Below are 23,730 nucleotides of genomic sequence, written 5' to 3'. Positions count from 1 at the left end.
ACTTAGAGTGAGTGAGTCAATTGAGCGCATTTTGAACAAATTAATAAATATAATCTGGCACAGTAGTTTGCTGTTATACTAAACATTGACATAGATGTTTACATAGGTGTTTCTGGGGAGGATATGATAGCTAAAGTGATAGTTTAGTGCTCTTTAAAAATACAATGTGTCAATCAGCGCCTGGTTTTAAAGCCCAGAGGAGGAAGGTCAAGTTTTGCTTCAGCCTCTAAATTCTAGTGTGTAGATGCCAATAGCCCACTCACTGCTCTGGGATGCCTTCATGACAGGCTTAGAACGGCCTACTTTACTAAGTCCAATTCTAGGGCATTAACTGTGTTAGTTCTGATGGGGCTTGGCGAGCCACAAGGGGCTCAAGAGGTATTGTCTGGATATAAACAGGACACTTGGAAAGGTGAGTCACCTAGCGGTGATGCTTCTCTGGGTCATTTGCTGATTAGGACACATGAAGATTACTATCAGTGTTGTTGCAATGCTGCTGACCTAACATTGTTATACTTACAAACGAATAAGGAATGTTGTCAAGTAAGATGTGCTGTTGTTTGCTTGTTATTGTATGGCAAACTAAAATAACAGATTGGTTTATTGCATTTTCTGGGAAAGAAAAGTTGGTGGTGCTTGAAAGAAACTCACTGAAGATGCGCTTTAAATCAGTACCATATCAGTTATTGGCCGTTATTTTAATTGATTGTTATGTGCATACATTTCCCCTACTTTTAAATTTAGACCACCTTTTCCATCACTTAAAGCTAATCTTTGACTAAATGTACCAAATCTCGTAATAAATAGCCAATGCCAAATGCCAATTTGTGTGCCATATAATAAAATGGGTAACACTTCACAACAAACTTCTATGATTAACCTTAGCTAATTACATTATTTAACATGAACTAACAATGAAAAAATTGCTAACACTTTATTTTAAGGTCTTTGTTACACGTTACATGTATTTACTATTATAATAGCAATAAATTATTATATAATAGCAATAAACCAAACCCTAATCCTAGCCCTAACCATACGGTAAGTCCATGTATTTATTTACTATTACTCAGTACTTTAATGTATAATTACACTGTAAGAAGGACACCTAAAAATAAAGTGTAACTAAAAGTTTTATTAAGCATTAATTAATCATAGTTCATGTAAGGAAGGTTTTGTAAAGTGTTATCTTAAAAGGTGATGCTTTAATTTGTAGCATTTAAAATGATTGGTTTAGGTTTTTAGGGTTTTGTTATTCATTTATTTTGACAACTTTTATTGGGTTTTTTTATATCGCTCTTGTATCAGTTATCGTTCATAACATGCAAATATTTAGCATCTCATAATCTATTGGCCTGAATTTTATATTCATTGCTAACATGCTCAGGTGTTGTGGGTGGTTGCAGTGGCATTGCAGTTGCTAAGATGTTCTTATATTGGTTTTTAGAGTATTTGCTATGCAGTTGCTATGGTGTTTTCTGGTCGGTTGCATAAACTGCTTAGACTCGTCTTACCAGCTGTTCAGATTTTTCTCTAATACTGGTCTTATTTAGTCAGCTACATGAAAACAGTCAACTTGAATTTGAAAAGTAAAACTGATTACCCCTTGGCCAACCACTGTTCTTAAATCACAGTTCCAACAGAGTGGCTATGCTAATGAAAATCATAAATCTTGTTACTTAGTAAAGTCACTTCTCTCATCAATAAACCATATGATTTGAGTTACCACTCCTCTCTATATTTCAAATTGTCAAAATTTAGTGTCAGTGTCCCCTAATCTTCAATAGTAATTGAATCTTTTCACATTTTCAGTAAAACAAAAGCTTGTTGTATTTATTAAATCCACCCAAATGAATGGTGAATGGTTTCAAACACATGCGGTGTTGCATTGCTTTCTTTATCGGTTCTTACAAATAGCTCAGCATGAGCCTTCTCTGGTCAAGCTGTTGCAGTTTCCCATATTCATCACCTATATTTTTTAATGAGTTATTAAGCCTGTGTTTTCCCTTTAATTAGTGTGATTCCATGGGCTATTCATTGAGTGCTTGTCCAGAATTGTTGTTTGTGCAATAAACTCAAATCAAAATATGAGCATAATCTGTTAGGTAGATGTAGGAGTCCATTCAGAGTGCGTGAGGTGGTAAGGGTGGTAAGGTGGAGTAATAACTAACAGGATTGGGATGGTGCGAGGTGGATGCTGGGGATCCGCTTGCCTGATATGTACATGCAAGCTTTATATAGTAGTGTGAGTGAATTATTTAAGCATTGGTTTGCAGCACTGTTTCAGTTCACATGGCTCTCTTACATAACAGCACTTCCCCGAGGTCTACTGATGAGATGGAGAAGATGAGGGAGATGAGGGAATGAAGAAGAAAAGATGAAAGAGAGGATGAACAATCTTAAGGCCTATTCACACCACTGTGAATATTCCCTGCAAATATTCAGTCAGAGGACAAATGTTAGAAAAAAATACCAGGTTTCTATGGGCCTGTGAATATGTGTGAATATTCATCTGCCGGCAAATCTAATTAAATGTTTTTTTTTTTTTGATTGGCCAATAAGATATTAGCTTTTGATCATGTTTGCCAAGTCGCTGCGGCACAGTCTGTTACATATGGTTATGATGTTGTCTTTGTACTCAACCAAAAAAAGAATACACATTTGAAACATTTTCTTTTAAACACAGAGTTTGAAAATAAGTCTTATAAAGATATAATATAAATAGAAGAAAAAAAATTAATAAATAATAGTAAAAGTACTTATGTATGTATTTTTTAATTACTTTTGCTAACATAATTACATTTTTAATACAGACATTGAAAATAAATCATATAAAAATATAATATTTTTTTATAAATAATATAAAATACTTATTTATGTGTGTGTGTGTGTGTGTGTATATATATATATATATATATATATATATATATATATATATATATATATATATATATATATATATATACATTACACATTTAATACATAACACATTGCAATAATTGATAAAAATTAAGCAAATGCATTAGACTTATCTAGTTAAGTAAAATTAATAATTAAATTAAACTCTATTGAAATCCTTATGCTGACAGATATGTGCGTCATCTGTGGTACTGTTCACCATCACCTATTCCATCAGAAAGTGTTTGCTTGAAACTTAATTCGAACAAAACATTGTTTACATAAGTTATAATATTTGTTTATACGTTTTGACTTGAAATCGTTTTGAATTTCTGTTTTTGTGCTGGGTGTGAAAAGGTATTTAGCCTGGGGAAACAGAAAAAGGGAATGGGGGATGTGTTTGAGTGAGAACGCTGGAGAGATGTAAGACATAAAGACGTTTCCATGGAGAAAGGTGGACAAAGGATTTGAAGGGCATCTAAAGGAAATATGGTGAATGTGAGGAGAAAGTGACAGATGAAGGCTGAAGTAGACAGGCAGGACATGATAGAGAGGGGGAGGTAAATAAGATGATAGGAAAGAAGTAGAGACAGAAGGAGAGCCACGCATGAGAACGCTTGTAAATTGCACAAATACATGACAGGTCTGTGGATGAAGTGCCTGCTTATTATAGTAGTCCTGCTTCAACAAACACAAACCTTCAGACACATTAAACATCACTAATGCTGTCACTCTTTCATAAAAAGGGATAATTCACTCAAAAATGGAAATTCAGTCATCATTTACTCATCCTCAAGTTAGGTCTGGATGAGTTTCTTAGTTCTGATGAGCAAAAAAAGAAGATAATTTGAACTTAACTCCCCATACTATGTAAGTCAATGCCTACCGTCAACTGTTTGGTTACCAACATTCTTCAACATTTTGGGGTGAACTATATCTCTTTAAATTGTTGAATCAATCACTTAATGTTTTAGTCGGGCTGTAGCCTAGCAATTAGCACGCATGCTTCAACATTGGGGAGACTGGGGCTAGTTGTCACACTGTTTGCTTTCAGTGAATATTTCTTAGAGTTTATTGGTTCACCTTTGACAGTTTAAAGCCGTAGTCCGCTCTATTAAGTTGTGGCAGTCATATCATGTCGCAATGTTTGAACCTGGCTTGCATATATATATATATATATATATATATATATATATATTCAGTGGCAGAAACAGGCTCCATGCTTTTACATATGTATATATAATACTTCATAATTTTATACAAATTTCATATTCCAGAAGTAGATTTGTGAGTGTCTATATATATATATATATATATATATATATATATATATATATATATATATATATATATATATATACAAATCTAGTGAAGGGTAGCACTGTGTTGATTTTATTTCGATATATACTGTATTCCCCTGCCCCCCATTCTAATACCAGTCAGCAGGGCCGAGCAGCCACACTAACTCCATCTCTTTCATCTCTCCCTTCTCCAGCATATTGGCTTTTCATGCATGGGTTGTGCTCAGGCCTGCAAGCTGCCACAGAGCCAAAGCCCATAAACATGTAAGGGCTCGGCACAGTCCGGGTTTGTGCATGTTGCGGGAACCACTGACACATTTCGACAAAAACAGTGCTCATGTTTTGAGTCAAGTCTCATAAAACAAGTGCTCCCAATTCGGGTTGCCAGGTCTATTTAAGTATTATTTTTTTAAAACAACAGAAGTCGGACACAACGGCGCCTGGACTGGAGGGCGATAGTCTGAATCGCTAGTCCAAAGTGATTCCTAGCTGCGCTAGTTCACGCTGTGCGGTTGATCCCGCTAGAGTTAATGTGGTAGACACTGTGGAGGCTGTTATGTAATCCAGTTTCTTCAGTTATTAATAATGTCCTGTCAACATGTCCACTTCTCTCTGTTCTTTTTAACAAGCTCCACAGCTTTCCACCACCCCTGAAACACCTTAAATGGTACACTGATAAAAGATCTGCTGTGCGACGTTAGCGGCTTGTCGTCCACCGGTGACAGATACATTGTTAGTTTGTAGTGCACATTATATTAGGCCAAAACATGGACAATGGGTAATGGTGAAAAGTGAATAATTTGACTAAGTAAAGTCTTGTAACAGAAAACATAAATTATTGTAACAGAGCCATGAGCAAAATGAATAAGCTCTCAGTTCACCAGGAGATTGAGTAGGTACTACATTTGGTTTGAAAATGTACTGACTTCATTGCTGTATAAAATATGATGTATGATACAGTATGAATATGAGTAGTATGATATGCCATGTTACTACTGTCCCACCAGTGTCAGTTGCGTTGCTTCATTGCCATTCGTAAGTCCTCATCCGTGACCCCAATAAAATGTTTTTACATTCTACAGTATATAGTATGGAAGTATGCCTATTCGGATGTACTGTTTTAGTTTTCTGATAATATGCTTCATTCAAATGTGCAGAAGAAAAGATCTGTCGTTCAGTTTTATTGTAACTCATAAGCACAAACTCAATTACAAAATCACAAGCATAGACGACTTCATACATAAAAGGACATAACTGATTTAATGCAATACATCAGTTGATTTCAGCACAGTTTGATGTTAGCATGTTGCTAACCTAGTACTCTGGTAAGCAAAAAAAATACATAACTATTATAATAACTATTTTAATGACGCTTTTCAATATTTAGTATGTTTTTGTCCAACCTCTTAGCTTGTTGCAGTGCATTTTGGGATTGCATTCTCTAAAAAAAGGAGACATGTTGTGCTACCTTACCTTACTAAATATAGCATCTATTTTAGGGTGACCAAACGTGCCATTTTCCCTGGAAACGTCCTGGCCAGGATTTGTATATTGTCTAAAATATCTAGGTTTTGGCATGATGTCAAGTACCGTGAGAGGAATTGAAAATCACAAGAAGTACGGTACTTTGTCATACAACTATTGGTCTGCACAGCGCAAACAAAGCCAAAGCATGGATATTTTAGGCAATATAGAAATCCTGGCCAGGACGTGTCCTGGGAAAATGGCACGTTTGGTCACCCTAATCTATTCGACATCCAAATATGTGAATATACAGAATTGAATCACATTATTTGAGAGTGTTTAAAACCCATACACCCACATTAGACTGTTCATGGTTCTGGTCATTTGAGGACATTTCACAATTTTGCAGCCTTCGTGGAGTGTACACTGGGGAGAAATGCCACTCCCAAACCAGAGCCCAGCCCAACCCCCTTCTCCTCAATGCGCGGAGCCAATGCCCAAGCCAGCCGCTGATGGAGAGCCAGAGCTCGCCGCAACTAATGAGCCATCGCTAGAGAGAGCGACAGAGCTGAGGATCGATGCGGAGCCAGAGGCCATGACGTCAGTCCAGGTAGGTATATGAGCCGGCAACACCCGCTGCCACGAGGGAGAAAGCCACAAACATTGTGAGCACGGAAAGGAGCTCTGCCCCCTGCACCGCTGCTGAGGGTGAGCTGAATATGGCGTCGCAAAAGGGCCAAAATGAGGAGGAGGATCTCATTGACTGGGAATCTGATCTGCAGATCGAACTGCCTCCTCTTCTCTCTCCTCTCTCTGTTGTCTCCACCGGTCCTGTCCAGCCCTCCTTCGTCCATGGTTCCCTCGTCCAGCCCTGAGGGGGCTTCTTATTCTCCATTACCTGCTCCGAGAATGTGTCCTCCAGTGCCTGCACCTCAAAATTGAAAGCCCTCCCACCCGTTCCAGCCTCCTCCACCTTCTGGCAGCCCCTCTGCTCACCCTCAGCCCACCATCATTACAGTGCAAGCCTCTTGGGACTGCCATCCTCCAGTGTCACCATGGATGGAGTCTACCTCACCTCCACCTCCAGCCTCTGAGACCTGGACCCGTTGGCTCCACCATGGCTCCTAGCTCCCTCCTCTCCATCATGGCTGGGCAGTCCACAAGCTCTGTCTGGCTCCCTCATCCCTCTGGCTCCACCTTGGTCTGGCAATGACCGTCCTGCACCTTGGGACTCCACTACTCTGGCTTTGCCTCATCCCTCCGTACCTGTCAGGCTCCTTGATTCCCTCGGCTTCACCTCAGTCCTCTGTCGCTGTGGCTCCACCACAACCTCCCAGTTCCACATCTCCGTGTCGGTTACTGTTACCATCGGCTCAACCTAAGACTTCCGGATCCTCCCTGTTGCCCTGGCACTTAAGCTCTCCTTCTCTGCCTCGGGCTTGTCCACCACCTGCTCCATCGCCATTGATCAGCCCCCTGGAGTCGGTGGCCACTCCTCCTCCATTGCTCCTCCCACTGTCGGCTCCACCATGGGATGACATTATGGCTGTGGTCTGGGTCCTGCTGGGCTCCTCCATCCTCCAGTTCCCACCCATTCACCCCATATGTTGTTCTACGGTGCGAAGTCGCACCTATTGGGAGGGAGGAGTAATATCACGACCCTGTACTCATTATGTTTTGTCTCTCCACAATGTGTTCTGTGTCCTATGTTGATTGTCGCATTCCATGCACCTGTGTTTAGTAATTATCCCTAGTATTTAAGCTCCTGTCATTGTGTCTCTCCTTCTCAGTCGGGACTGCTTCGTCCATACTTGTTGGATGTTCTGTGTTACCGTTGTGGATTATTTCTATGATTCCTGGATTAAAGACTTTTGCTTGTACCACGTTTCTCTCTTGTTCCTTCCTGCAGTGAAGTGTGACATTTCAAAAAATGTTAAAAAATACTACTATATATATATATATATTTGATGGAAAACAAGGACTCCATGAAACAGATAGAAACAGACCGGTTTATAAAGACAGGTGAAAATGATAAAAGTTTAGACAGCTGAGTGCAATTAACAGGTGTGCAAATAACAGTGATGAAAGGGACAAAGGCTTTGTGGGGAATGTAGTGCCTGCAGAGGGGTGACTATGGGGAAGTGAGACCACTAGTGGACACCCAGGGAAACACAGACTAGACAATGTGACATTACCCCCCTCTAAGGAGCAGCTACCAGATGCTCCACTGAACACAATAACAAATCAGGGAACACAGAGACCAGGAAGGAGGTGGACTGGTGGAGGATTAATGGGAGGGATGGAGGGCCAGGTCCATAGAAGGGAACAGGGACGGGAAGTGAAAAAAACAACAATAACAACAACATAACAAGGAGACCAGGAGGGAGGTGGACCGGCAGAGGACAAGGGGGATGAATGGAGGGCCAGGTCCATAGAGGGAAACAGATACAGGAAGTGACAAAAAACAACAACAATGACAACAACAACAAAACAAAGAGGCCAGGGGTAAACGGAAAGTTCGGGGACGCAGGGCAGAGCCAACAGGGTTGGCAGCCACCTTGTGCAGTCCCCTGGAGGGACCACGGGGACCTGACTCGACTCTGGAGGGACCATAGGGACCTGGTCAGTGGGGACCTGACTTGACTCTGGACCGTCACCTGTGGCTGCCATCTGGTGCAGTGGCGCTGGGCCGGCGGCCACCTTGTGCAGTAGTGCTGGGCTGGCAGCCACCTTGTGCAGTGGTACTGGGCAGGTGGCCATCTTGTGCTGTGGCACTGGACTGGTGACCACCTTTTGCAGTGGCGCTGGGCTGATGGCCCTCCTGTCTGTAGACACAGGTCTAGAGTCGGCCATCGTGTCTGGAGAGACTGGTCTGGCTGGGGTATCCCACTGAGCCCGATGGTGTAGGTACCTGGTGAACCCCCTAAAGTCCAGGATCTCCAGCCCCTTCATCTCCCACTCAGGCACAGGGTCATCCAGGCAGGCATTAAAAAGGTCTTTAAGTGCCTCATCATTGTACCCCATTCCTACTGCCATGGTCCAGAATAATTGTTCCAGACCACCAACCTCACTCCCCTCTTGACGGAGGGTGATAAGATTTAGGAACCTCCCCCTCCGCTCCTCCATGCTGGCTGGAGAACAGATACAAAATCCCACACTGCTGGATCTGGGCATGATGGAGTCCATCTGTTACGAACGCACACACAAAAGGAGAGATCCAATCGCAGTATTTAATGGGGAATCCAAAATCACATCCAAAAACAGGCAAGAAGTCATAACAACAAAATCCGTCCAAAAACAAGAAACATGAAAAACAAAAGGGAACACGAGAAAGCCAGGTGACGGAAAACAAGGACTCCATGAAACAGATAGAAACAGACCGGTTTATAAAGACTGGTGAAAACAATGAAAGTGGACCAGACACTGTGACATGCAGCTGAAGCCGCCAGGTTTGCTTCAGGGAAAGACGCACGCCTGTTTTACACATAATCCGTCTGCAGTGTGTATGCAGTCCGTGTGCGTTACGTATGTGGTGCTGAAGCAGCACGGACTCATACTCATTGTGCTTTCACACAGTACACGTTTGCAGTCCGCTACTCGGTACGTAAATGATCGCTGCACTGATGCAGACGAACCGCTCCTGGAACGCATTGATGGACTGCAACGCTGGACTCCGTTAACATGGGTGCGTAAAAAAATATGAAACATACCCTGGTCTAATGCACCACCTGGCTTGAGAAACCAGTTCTAAAATACTTAATTTTAGACCTTTTTTTAATTGGGTAGCACACATATTCTGAATGCCTTTGGCAGAATTCAAATGAGCCATTTTAATCTAGATTAATCTACATTCATTCCAAGATTACAGTGAGTATGTATGTATATGGGAGTGTTTAGAGCATTTTAAAATGTCATATTAACATGTCCCCTTTCATCAAGGTTATGCAGAAAATATTAACATCTAATTATTTTAAATAAATCTAAATATTAACTTGAAGACTTGAATACTGAAAATACAAGGTCATGCTACTACTGTCTATGTAGAATTTTACGTTCCCTGTACTTTATGCTCAGTGTGTGTGTACACATACAGTAATTTTTATGGTTTTTGTCCATATTATTAGGCTTGTTCTGTCAGCAATCAGCATATGTAAATTCTTTTAAATGATTCTGGGTCAGTAGTCACGCATATGTTGCATGCAGTGACAATTTCGGCATGTATTTGACGCATCATCTCTGGTAGCATTAGCACAGTTGCTTGCTGTCTCGGCCTAAGGCTGAAGCTCTTCTGTTAACATGATAAGGACATTGACAGTCATAGACACTGTTACGCTGCCAGGTGTGCTTGTTGGTGATGCGTTTTCTGCCACACACATGTAGGGGTTATTCCCATATTATGGTCTAACACACAGGAGGGATGTTTTGTACTTACTCAGCAAAAGTTTACTGTCAGTCACAGGCATCCAGAGCTTTACCACAGGAGCAAATGAGGAGAGAGAGAGGAAGAGAGAACCTGTTCGGTGTAATAGAGCCATCGATTGCACAATATGAGACAGTCATGAAGACAGGCAACCATAACAGATCTTGTTAAGATGAACTTAAGATGAAGCGAATCCACAATAGACTCATCTATAGAAGAATGTAGTCACGGAGGGTGTTACACAGACAATATTTCCCTTCTACTTTCAGTAAATCTTGAATGACATTATGAGAAAATAAAGGACTAAACAAGGTAACTTCTGCGTGTCTGTTTTAAAACCTGCTGAGCTGCCTAGGGCCTAACTAGACATCTTTTAAGGCACCATATGTCCTTTGTAATTCTGAGCGTAAAAATAGATTTGTTTGAATATTTTTACGTAGTTAGAAATCCTAGAACACACCATGTGAAGAAATTGTTGAATAAAGTTGTTCTTTTTGTTTTCTTTGAGCACAAAAAGTATTCTAGTGCTTCATAAAATTATGGTTAAATCACTGATGGACATGGACTATTTTAATTATGTCCTTACTACCTTTCTGGGCCTTATTATGCAGTAGTTACATTGCTATCTATGCAGGTTCAGAAAGCTCTCCGATTTCATCAAAAATATTTTAATTTGTTTTCCAAAGATTAACTAATTTCTTACTGCTTTGGAGCGATGTGAGGGTGAGTAATTAATGACATCATTTTGGAAATTTTGGAAAAAGGTTTAAGCAATTTTTTATTTGATTTTATGCTATATTTATATTTTATTGCAACATGCTCTCTGTGTTACAGCTCCATAACAGCTCTATAGAAAGCAATAGTGTCCACCTACTTTTTAGAAGCCTTGGTTCTTGAAATATTTTTCTTATAGAGATTGTAAATAAGCCTTTATTACAGAGTTATAAGCCATGAGCCAAACCAGCTGTCTACAAGGTAAAGCACAACATTACGAATTCATTACAAACTGATTTGAAGCAAACTGCTTCAGTGAAGGAAAGTATAATAATCCCATGAAGCTTTTTTAATTACTTAATATATTTATTTATGATATACCTCAGTAATTGTTACTAATTAAAAATTATCTGTGTATGCTGAATTGTCCTATTTATTTCATTCGTTTTAAAGAATCATATCATTAGCAACATGCTAACGTCACACTCTATTAAAATCCATTGTGACGTCATGTGCCAGTTTATTAAGCAAACGGAAAAAAAAAAATTACAGGTGCTTATTTTAGAATCAGTGATCAAGGAATTGGGTATGTCTGCATAATCTGAATTTGCATCATGCCAGGGTTATTACACTTAACTTAAACCATAAAGAAACGTATGTCTCACATGACATAAATGTTAACTGAAATAAAATAAATTATTTCTGCTAGTTGCCATGGCAACATTTCTCATTTTCATTTAGTTCAACTAAAAACTAAAGCTGAAATCAAAATGAATAAAAACTATACAGACATATATGAAGACAAACATTAAAAAAATTATACTAGTATCTCAGTGATACTAAAATAACACGTTTTATCATAATTAGTACAAACTATGTCTAATTTAGCTGTATGCAGCTCCTTGATTCGTTTTTGTACATGCTCTTCTGTATGAGTATGCTAGGCATACCTTGTTTTATTTATATGTAAATATGTGTAAATGATAAACCCCTGAGGTATACCCATTAAGAGCAGTTCTCCTTTCTGCTTTCCTTTAGCTGATGCATACAGTAGTGCACTGCTTATTAGCTGCAGAATAGAATATTTCAGAGTGTTTGTGGTGTGTGTAGAGAAAGACAGAGCTGCTGCAGACCTGCACATTGGAGATTTAATCCCAAATCACAGTGTATACTGTGTCTGAACCGGCCACACTTCAGTAGTCACCGGCTGTTGCTCAGCAACATGCACCACAGTCCAACATCTTGTGAAGTGAAGAGCCAAGCTGCTGTTTTCCATCTCACCCTTGAACCACTCTCTCTCTCTCTATTCATTTGCTCTTCATTCCTCCTTACTGAGACCATTGTTCATCAGGCATTTCACACATTCTCCTGTTTCTCTCTTGTCTATTCTTCCTATTAAGTTTCTTCTTACTCCGATAGGCCACATGTTGTGCTCTGGAGCATCTCATTATTGTTCATATTTACACAAAGTTCTCGTCATCTTTCTGTCCTTCAGGATGCTGTGCGAGTGCATCTCAGCCCTCTAGAGTATTGGGAGAAGGCGAAGATGGGGACAAATAGGAACATTATGTTCTTGTGAGGGAAGCATTATGTTCTGCGTTATCTGTCTGTCTTTCTCCCGCTCACTCGGTCTCTTCGTCTGACTGTGCTGTGACGTCTTTTGGTGGACTCTCACACTGAGTCAGAAAAGTGCCAAAAATTAGTTGAAATGCTGTCGCTGTTCACACTCATTTGATTCTTCACATTGAGAAGCAAAAACCATAAATCTGAGTGCTTTCTAATTTTTTATTTACTCTCCTCCAGACCCATCAAAAAGCCAAGGGCCCCTAGATCAATTCCATACTAGAAACTTGTTTATTTTAGCTTATGATAAACTGGACAGCATTAGTATTAGTGAAGTAAACAGTTTGAGAAATAAGCATCTGTATGTTATTTTGTATAGGCATATATATTCCTCTGCAGTAGTAGTTCTCAACCATGGACCAGGGCCTTCAATCTAATATTAAATCTTTAATCTATAATATTAAAATATATATTAATATTAAAACACGAATAAATGCATAAAATAAACTAATATGTATAAAATCAATTTAAAACATTTATTTTTATTTCCCCTCAATATATATTCCAATAATTGAAGAATAAGCAGTTTTTTTTAATTTCTGGAATTCCAAAATAAATAGTGGATTATTAATTTATCACTACCACCAGTTTCCAATAATACATTTTTTATGTTTATATATATATATATATATATATATATATATATATATATATATATATATATATATATATATATATATATATATATATATATATATATAAGTGGATTTGTTTTCTTAAATTTTTTTTCTTAAATGACCTAAATGTGTTATGAATTAATCATGAATTATTTTAATCTATTGATGGCATGAATATTTTTTTTCTTTTTAAGATCTATTTTATTGGTATGACAAAGCTACGGGAACTTTTTTCTGCTTTTCTCTAGAGAAAAAGGCCCTAGTAATCTCACATGTGTCTCCTCAGATGTTTCAGAAGAGATCTCAGCAGTGTTTTACATTGTCCTCGGTTTTCCCAAAATAGCAAAGTCTGCGATCAAAAGACAGAGCAACGCTTTGTTTAGAGAAGTTATCTGGGCAGTTGGAGAATACAGAGATTTGAGCTGTTTCTGATTTCACAAAATGGTGATGGCTTGTCTCATGAATATTCATTACCTTATGCAGAAATGATCTTTCACTGTTTTGATGAACAATGTCTACATGAGATAATGATCTTGGAGAACAAGTAACAAAACATGGATTTTTTTAATGATGTTACCTTATTGCATATGGGGGATCAGGGTCCTAGTCCCCCCTAATTAGACTTCTATTTTAATGAAATGAAAACCTTGTACATCAATGCATATCAAATAAAAATCTACACATTTCACTGGAATGGATAGCAAGCTGCAGAAAGGCTATGTGAACATCGTTGGTGCTTTCCGTAAGTGATAACTACAACTAAATGTGTTTATGCTTTACATGCTAGTGGCTAGTGGACTAACAGCATATTAATAGGCTTCCGGAAAATCTTATAGATATATCTTGCATTATAGTCAACATATGAAACATTAATAAGCGGCCATATTTAGCATTGTTCTGCCAATTTTCATCCAGCCATTTCAAAGTATTTGTTGGTTCTGACCAGCTGAAACATTTCTTTCTTAAAATTTAATTAAATGTATGCATTTAGCAGACGCTTCTATCCAAAACAACTTAAAATTGCATTCAGGCTATCAATTTTTACCAATCATGTCTTCCCAGGGAATCGAAACCCCCAACCTTGCGCTAGCTCGCTTGCTAACACAACGCTCTACCAGTTGAGCTACAGGAACACAATATAGACTTCACTATAGACAATTCACTGAATTTTCACTGATGTGACCACGTTTCGATTGATTAAAATTCCCATGACCAAGGAGACCAAACATATACAGAAGCAACACAAGAACACACACACTTGAATGGGATGTATTTTTACTGTTCATAAAATACTATGCTAGGCCTAGTCTCATTATCCCAGCAGCAGGAACATGAGATTTCTTTTTTCCCCCTCAAGTCAAACATGAATTATTTAGCTTTGTGTTGATCACGTTGAGTCTCTGCCCTGAGCTTCCATCCCCAGTTCCCTTACTGTATCTCTCTCTCTCTTTCTCTGAGCTGTGTATGTTGCTGCTAGCCTCTACTCAGCAATCTAAAATGCATGTTTTTCTCACAGAATTGCCCATATCTCTGAAGTCTTATTCTGAAATCCTGCTGTGAGTGACTGTGTCATCATGCACAATGAACAATGTGTAGCATTTCTTCTCAATGGCACTGTAACTGCACTCAGTAATTATTTCCGTACAGTGTGGGGCGTATCTTCGCAAGCACACATGCGTAAATAATTCACCATGCCAATGTTTTGTTGAAGCCAAGTCCCACATTATCAGTGTACACATTTATGAGTCATGGCAGAAAGAAACTGCCTTTGCCCCAATTTTTGGTGCAGATATTGTTTTCTCAGTCTAATTTCTAAATTGAATTTTCACACAGCTGAGAATCGGCACCTTTATCAATTATTCACATCCAGCTCTTTGGAAGCTTAATAAGCAGCTGTTATTAAAACTAACTCATAGCAGTTCTGGCTTTGTTTTTGTAAAAAAAAAAAAATAAATAAAAAAAGGCCAATTTTGCATTGCTGTAAGTGAGCTTAACGAGCAAACGATGATGCTGGGCAGACATGATTAAAGAAAAACATTTTTTTGTGGAGTTAAGTTAACAGAGAGTCATTTATGTTTTAACAATGAAAATGTTCCTGGGGCTCAAGTGGTAGAGCATTGCTTTGGCAGCACAAGGTTGTGGGTTCGATTCCCAGGGAACACATGTTAGGTAAAAAATATTAGCCTGAATGCACTGTAAGTCGCTTTGGATAAAAGCGTCTGTTGAATGCATTAATTTAAATGCAAACTCATTCTTACTTTTTGCATTCAGTTGATTTACAGTGACAGGAAACAAGATTTCTAACTTTCTATACATCGAAGAAACCTGGAAACAATTTTCATGGTTGCCACAAAAATACTAAGCTGCTAACTGTTTTTAACATTGATAGTTAGAAGAAAAATTCCTTAATTACTAAATCAGCAAACTGTATTATAATGATTTCTGTATTATAATGATGTGACACTCAAGAACAGAGTATTATTTAATAACTAAAACTGAAATAATAATAAAAAAAATGTTTTACTTGAAATAACATAGATGTTAATGGTTAAGTAGTATATTTTATTGCATTTTAAATAGTTTTCAAGGCAACGTTTTTAATTTTCATTTAGTTTAACTTGATGTACTATAATAACAACTACAGTGTACATGTATAAACATATTTCAAAACCAATGAAAAGGACAAAAACACATCAAAATTGCTTAATCATTATCTGAAATTAAAACAAAATTGATCCTATAAAAACTAATTCAAATTTTTAATTTAAAACTACACATTATTAAAAACAATGTAATGAGGAATACTGTAGCTGCAAAAAAAAAAAAAAAAGGCTTTGTTATAAATTGCATTTCAACTCTTTCTGTTTTTATTTTAAAGAGAAATAACTGAATTAAATTTAACAGGATTTTGGATCAAATAGCTGCAGCCCTGGTAAGCATAAAAGACTTCTTTTAAAAACATTTTTAAAATCTTTCTATGTTCGGGCAGCCATTTTGATTTAACAAAAAAAGCATTTTTCCAACACAGTACTACTGTTGATAAACCTATATAGTGCAGCCTCTGAATCTGAATCATCAAATAATGGAGTTACAATATCCCCGGAGAATAGTTGCAACTGACAACTGAGTTACACTAATACAACATAACAGATTTATCAAAAGCGACTATAACAATCAAGTTCTAATGTATACTCTCTGTTTTGGGTTTCCCTCAGCCGTTCCCTTCCCCCTGAGTCACCGCCTCACCATGAAGGAGGTGTTTGACTGTGAGGGGAAACCAAGGGTGGATCTACTGAAAGCCCACCTCACTAAAGAGGGCCGAGTGGAGGAGACCGTGGCCCTTCGAATCATAAATGAAGGGGCCTCTATCTTACGCCAGGAGAAGACCATGCTGGACATAGAGGCACCTGTCACAGGTACTTCCCTTTTCTTTCCTCCTTTCCTCACAAACAATATCAAGATAAATATACAAAGTACTAAAAGGATGGTGTTACTTGACATGCATTTAAGTGACCATGTATGGAAGCCCGTTTCTGCCGCTGAATAAAAATGAAGATTAATTACATTAAAGATAATTGCGACTTTTTATCTCACAGTTCCAGCTTTATCTTGCAATTGCGAGTTTACATCTTGCAGTTGTATGTTATAAAGTCAGAATTGCAAGATAGAAATGCAATTCCTAGAACTACTATGTGAGATATACATACAGTCTCTCTTTTTTCCCTCAGAATTGGAGTTTATATATCATAATTCTGAGAAAAGATGTCAGAGTTGCGAGAAAAAAATTGTGAGATATAAACTTGCAAAACAGGTTTTTAAAATTGCAAGTTTATTTATCATGCAATTCTAAGAAAAAAAAGTCATAATTGTTTGTGAGATGTAAATTCACAATTGTGGGAAAAGATGTGCGATAAAATTGTCTAGTTTTATTTTATTCAGTGGCTGAAACAGGCTTCCATAACTATGTGTGCCAAGTCTTGCAGCAGGGTCGGATGTGTTTTCAGACATTAGTCGATGAAGAGCATCTGTGCATTAGCATCTGTGTGTGTACATAATGCAGTTTGTTATCTGACGCCGTCTTCACATGTTAACTGTATATCTGTGACAACCTGCTTTGATACTGTCAGCAAACAGGACTAAAGAGCAGCAAGACAGCGAGAGCTTGAGAGAGAATGCACAATCCTGACCTCAAATACAAAAATAGTCTCCAAAACACCTGACTGGAAGTTCAAAGAATGAACAAGGCCGACGAAAACAGAAGGCGGCAAAGCGAGCAAGCGCTCGAGGTGTTTCCGTATGAAGTTTACCTGTGAAGATAGCTGTCACTTTGAAGTCCGATCCCTTGTATGCGCGTGAACGTGTATTTGTGAGTGTGCGTTAATTCCCTCCTTACCTGTCATCACATCAACTATAAGGTGAGAATAGAGGAAAATAGTTTCACGTTAAAACTAGGGTAATTTACGTACCATGTCTTTGTCTATTCGATGGATTGCGCATCTCTGCGTCTGAGCGTTTTTTCGCTTTTATCAGTGACTGTGAATTATCAATAGAGTTGAGTACTTGATACCCGTGTCCATCTGCAGGAGTGTGTCAGCACACCAGCTGACCGTGATTTCCTCTTTCTCATCTGTGTATGAGCCGCTTACTCCCGAAAGAAACAGGACCTTGTGTAACCGCACCAAAAAAATTTAAATACGCAGAGATAATGGATATTATTATGATTAATTTTTCTTTGTAATCTGATTCTGCTTTTTACCCAAATGATACATCTCCTTTACACTGGCAAAATTGCAGCTTGTTTATTTAATTGTAATGTTTGCTATAGAAGCGAAGTTGCTATATTCTCTGAAAGTCATTTTCTTAATCAGTATTTTGTTTTGTTTTTTAGTGTAAGGATTAAAAAAATTCCTTAAAACAAACAAACTTGCAAAGGATTTATTAGGATTATTATTATTATTTCAAACAAGAGAAAAATACTGATGAAAATGTAGTGTTTTGCGGTATGGTTAGGCTGTAAAACTATAAAACTATAAAATGTTAAAATCACTGCACTAAAGGCCGTTTTTGACGGCCAAGAAAGACACATGGTCATAAGCTTCAATGCATCAGGAGTCGCTTTCCACTGTGTTTTAAGACACAAAGCATTTGAGTTCACACCGTTTCAGTCACAGGAAGAGTTCAGTTCCACCATGCACTTAGATTTGTCTGGTACAGTGCAGCTGTTAAAATCCATCAGTTGATCAGAGCGACCTACAGAGCGAAAGAGAGGAAGAGAGAGAGCAGTTCTCTGCTGCAGAACACACCTACACCTCTGAGTCATCTGCATCTAACAGCTCAATATTCTCTCTCTCCCTCTCTCTAAATCTCTTCCCATCATCATGTTCTGCTTGCACCCTGTGTGCCTGCAGTGGGTGATGTGAGAATAAGCATCTCCCCCTCCACACTCAGCACTGCACAGTCACTGCCACACATGAAGAGAGATACTTGCAATTATCACTGTTTAGAGTTTACTGTGTGTGTGTGTGTGTGCGTGCGTGCGTGCGTGCGTGCTTGATTGTGTGATGTCTGTCCCTGTGCTCAGAATATTTGCCCAGATCAGCTAAAATTAGGCCAAGTGAAGTTTATGACTGCAGATCGTCTATTATTAATATCAAAGGGATATGAAATATGCAGGAGGCACAGTGTACAAAAGGACTTGTCATTGTCAGTAGATCCAATTCTTTTGTGATGCAACATAATGGCAAACAAAGACATATCTGCTGCCATTTGTCACTACCTTCACCCAGCTTTATGGCCATCACCTTATGCTATTGTTAATCAAGACTGCTTACACAATCACACAGATGTGCACACACACACACTCACACACAGACACACACACACACACAGAGTGCTGGTTCAGGCCCATTCATTTATGCTGAGAATGATTTGTGCTGTGTGCTCCTCGCTCATTAAAGAGTTCATATAATGCAACTTCAAGTCCTTTCTCTTTGGAGTGTTACAAGCTGTTTGTGAATAGATAAGATCCCTAAAGTTGCAAAACACTAAAGTCTCAAACCCAAAGAGATATTCTTTAGAAAAGTTAAGACTTGTCCACTCCCTCCTAAACCGCCTTGTTTAAACACGCCCCACATATCTACGTCACCGTGTGGCAAGATTTGAATCCAAAATCCGCATGCCGCGCTTCCAATGTAAGCACTCGGCATGCCCGTTTTTTTGCGCGCGCAAAAGACGCGATATGTGAACGGCCCCTAAGTCATTATAATCAGTAATTATGTCCCCACTGGATGCAACAAAAAGCTTAGTTTGTAATGGCTTTTATTGGTCTCATCTCGTCGTGCTAGGACACGGCATTACAGTATGTTATGGCATGAAACATTTCCGTCACACACTTGAGGCATTCTGCCAATCACAAAGCACTGGATAGCTTGCCAATCAGAGCACACCTCACTTTCAAACAATGAGGCTTGTAAAAATCAACACGTTTCAGAAAGGCTTGGCTTAGAGGAGAAACAGTATTTGGAAAATAATGTTTTTTTTTTACCTTTGAACCACATAAACACATTGAATTACACCAAATAAACAACATAATGTTCTTTTTAGCAACGTCATATGACCCCTTTAAGTCCAGCTTATGTAATGGAAAGGAGAGAGGAGAGTTGAGGAGGAGGGGAGAGGAGGAGAAGGAGAAGAGGAGGAGAGGAGAGGAGAGATGAGGAGGAGGAGAGGATGGAAAGGAGGAGGAGGAGAGGAGAAGAGGAGGAGAAGAGGATGAGGAGGAGAGGAGAGAATAAATTATATGTACAAATGGGAGAATAAGAGGGGAAAGAGGTGGATGAGTAGAAAAGGAGATGAGAGGAGATGAAGATGAGAGGAAGAGCAAGTGAAAGAAGAGAAGTTGAACAGATGGGAGAATTAGAGATCAGAGGAATGAGGAGAGATAAGAAAAAGAACAGTTGAAATGAGAGGAAGAAAGGAGGAGAGGTGACAGGAGAAGATGGGGGGAAGATGAAAAGATGAGATTCTGTTCCTGTTCAGAAGAGGAGATGAAGAATGAGATGAATTCATGATCTGAGATCAGAGGAGTGAGGTGAGAAGTAGAAGAGATGAACAGAGGAGAGGAGAAGAGCAGATGCGATGAAAGAGGAGAAAGGACAGAAGATGCTGAAGAGAGAGGAGGAGAGAAAAGAGGAGAGGAAATGAACAGATGGATGAACAGATGAGAGAGTACAAGAAACAGATGAAAGGAAAGAGGAGAGGAGAGGAAATTAGCAGATACACTGAGAGGAGATGGGAGAATAAGGGGAGCAGATGGGGAAAGAAGAGAATAGAACAATAACACTCGAGAGAATAAGGAGTCAAGGAGATGAACAGATGAGTGGAGATTAGAAAAGAAAAGAGAGGAATTGAATAGAAGACAGAATAAGAGGAGAAAATGAGTTGGGGGAAGAAGAGAATAAGAACAAACTAGAGGATGAGATGGAGAGGTGAGAGGAGAAGAGGTGAAAGAATAGAAATCCTAGACAGATGATATTAGAAAGAACAAGAGAGAGAAGATTAGATAAGCAATGAGAGGAGAGTGGATAAATAGTAGAGAGGAGAGGAGATGAATCAATGAAAGGGAGGAGAGGAAGGAGATTAATGCATGTGTTCATGGAAGGGAGAGGAGATAAGAAGAAGACAGGAAAGGAGCAAACACAAGGAGCAAGAGCAGATGAAATAAGAGAATGAGTAGTGGAGGGGGAATGAACAGATGTGAGGATGAGGAGAAGATGAAAGAAGAGAGAGGAGACAAAAATGACAGAAGGACAGAAAAGAAGTGAGGAACAGATGGGAGTATAAGAGAAGAATAGATGAGAGAAAGAAGAGAGGAGAAGATGAACATGATCAAAGAGGAGAAAATAAAGAAGAAGTGATGAACAGATGGGTGAATGAGATCAACATGAGATCAGAAAGAGAAGATGAGGGATCAAAGAGTAGAGAAGAAAGGAGTCAAACAAGTAAAGAAGAAGAAAGGAAAATTAGGAGACTCAACATGCAGATGAGAGAGGGAAAAGAAGAGATAAACAGTAAGAGGAGTAGAAGAAAAAAAGAAGAGAGGAGAGGAGATAAATAGATGAGATCCTGTTTATCAACACAAGAGGAGAGGAGGTGAAAAGAGAGAAAGGGGGAGATAAACATATGAGATGGTGATTTGAGAGAAGAAAGAAAGGAAGACAAGATTACAGAAGAGCAGATACAATTGAGAAAAAAGGAGATGAACAGTGAGAGGAAAGGGAAGAACAGAGGAGAGAAGATGAATAGATGAGATCCTGTTCCTTTCCAAAAGAGGAGAGGAGGTGAAAAGATGAAAAGAAAGGAGGAGAGGAGAAGAGATAAACTCATATCTCAGGATATGATAGGGGAGAAGAGGAGCAGATAAAAGGAGAGTTATGAGAGGAGTCAAATAAAAGAAAAGGAAAATAAATTAATATTTGTGAGACAAGGAGTAGGTGAGAGGAGAAATAGAAGATAAACTGTGAAAGGAGAGGAAGAATAACAGAGGAATGAAAAGGAGTTAAATAGATGAGATCCTCGAAGAGGAGAGGCAAAAACAAGTGGAGAAAAAGTAAGTGATGAACATGTGTGATGATTTAAGAGAGGAGAGATAAGTAGATTACAGAAAAGGAGCAGGTAAGAGAAGGAGGAAAGCAGATGAAGAGGAGAGAGTAAAGGAGATGCAGAATTGGAAGAAAAAGGAGGATATGAGAGGAGAGAAGGTAAAAGAAGATGAACATAAAAGACATAAAAAGAGAGAAGAGGAGATAAACAGAAAAAAGGAGCGAGAGTTTTGAACTGTTGGATTGATCAGATACACTTTTAAAAATAAAGGTGCTTCACAGTACCATAGAAGAACCTTTTTTTCTAAATGGTTCCATAAAGAACCTTTAACATCTGAAGAAGTTTCTATTTCACAAAAGGTTCTTTGTTGGCGAAAGAAAGTTCTTCAGATTATAAAAAGGTAAGAAAGAGATGGTTCTTTAAATAACTTTTGACTTAATGTTTCTTTGTTTTGCCAAAAATGGTTATTTTATGGCCTCACTGTAGAGCTGTAGTCAAGTCCAGCTTTGTCAAGTCGAAGTCAAGTCTAAGTCCAGGACTAGTCGAGTCAAGACTGAGTTCAAAGAGGTTAGAGTCAAAGTCAAGTCCAAGTCCAAACGTTTTGAGTCCAAGTCAAGACCGAAACCAAATGAGAGATGAAAGGATCCTCTTCAAGACCACATACTTAAAACTACTGATAATGCATGTGTGAGAGACAGCATATCTCCTATTCTAAGAAAATAATTTTACATTATTATTTGTAATGATCAAAAAGCATGTGCAAAGTAACAACTCTGTAGGACGGGGTCTCCAAACTAATTCCTGGAGGGCCAATGCCCTGAAAAGTTTAGCTCCAACTGGCCTTAACACACCTATCTGGAAGTTTCTAGTGTGTCTAGTAAGAGCTTTATTAGCTGGTTCACATAAATACAGCAAAATTTTGCATACTGTACTAGGGCTTGTATAGACTAGTCGGAGCTGAAAACAATCGACTACTCCAGCATGCATTAACCATAATACATACAAAGTATTTGCAAGTATGATGTGAATTTTAAGATTACAATATTGCATGGAGCTGTTACTTTCTGTGACCTTATCTATGTTGCATGTAAAAATAAAATGTTTAATGCAATAATTAGGGTTGTGTCTGAAGCAGAATGCCTTATTCGGAATGGCACGGATAATGGCTTCAAAAACAAATAACGGACAAGGAATAATTCTACCGGAGTACTCAGCTGAAGCTGACAAAATCTGTGTGTTTGCTAGATAACAGTTGAGCCAGGGGATCAGCGCAATATTATACACAGACCTCTAAAGTCACGAGTGTGAAGTGAATGAATGCAAACTTTATGAATGAAAAGAACGCAAATCAAACACCGCATTGCTCTTGCTTCTATTGCATCTCTCAGAAAGCAGAGCTTTGCAAGAGTAATTTCACCTATAATAATACATCATACATGTTATATAATTTGTAAATATTTAAAGGGTGATTATTTAAACCTTCCCACTAAACACTGGATGTCGGATAGATGTGCAGATCATGTCTATATTAGGTCCGTCAGTCCATGACCATTTCTGAACATCTATTGGGCGTCCAAACTAGGTGCACTATTTGGACGTCCAACCATGACCCAACTTGGACGTCATCTTGATGTTCAACATTTGAACATCAAGATGACGAAGTTCACTAAACATTAAGAATCGCTTAAAGAGTTCTGCATAATGAAAATATACGCATTGAATGGATTCAGTCGTGTTCAAATGATCACTAAACGTTTGTCATGACATCTCTCTGCTTGCATGATAAATATTATTTTAGTAATTAATAATTATTTTAGTTTAACATGACATATTTGTTCTCAGATAACTACGAAAAAAGATAAAAGTCATAAAGGTCTTATCAAGTAACAAGTCTGAGTGCAAATGCAACGAGTCCAGGACAAGTCCGAGTGCAAAAGTAACGAGTCTGAGACAAGTCCGAGACCATAGAAAAATGTCTCGAGACCAGACTTGAGTACTACAGCCCTACCTCATTGTGAAGAACCTTTTAAGCAAATTTATCTTTAAGAGTGTATCAGGAGTAAAGGTGGAGCCCAGTGACAAACAGCATTTA

General features: G+C 38.6%; 1 protein-coding gene across 2 annotated transcripts in view; it reads left to right on the top strand.

The window, feature by feature from the left end:
* LOC113038475 (serine/threonine-protein phosphatase 2B catalytic subunit alpha isoform) overlaps positions 1–23,730 on the top strand; it is a 58,074-nt gene that overhangs the window by 4,423 nt on the left and 29,921 nt on the right. For both annotated transcript variants that reach the window (XM_026195907.1, XM_026195906.1), the window contains exon 2: positions 16,253–16,453. In XM_026195907.1, coding sequence (XP_026051692.1) covers positions 16,253–16,453 — 201 coding nt within the window. The remainder of the gene's footprint in view (positions 1–16,252; positions 16,454–23,730) is intronic.

Source organism: Carassius auratus, chromosome 21 (genome assembly GCF_003368295.1).
Source record: "Carassius auratus strain Wakin chromosome 21, ASM336829v1, whole genome shotgun sequence".
Taxonomy (NCBI): Eukaryota; Metazoa; Chordata; class Actinopteri; order Cypriniformes; family Cyprinidae; genus Carassius; species Carassius auratus.
Note: the sequence above shows the minus strand (reverse complement) of the source record. Positions and strands in the feature narration are given on the sequence as shown.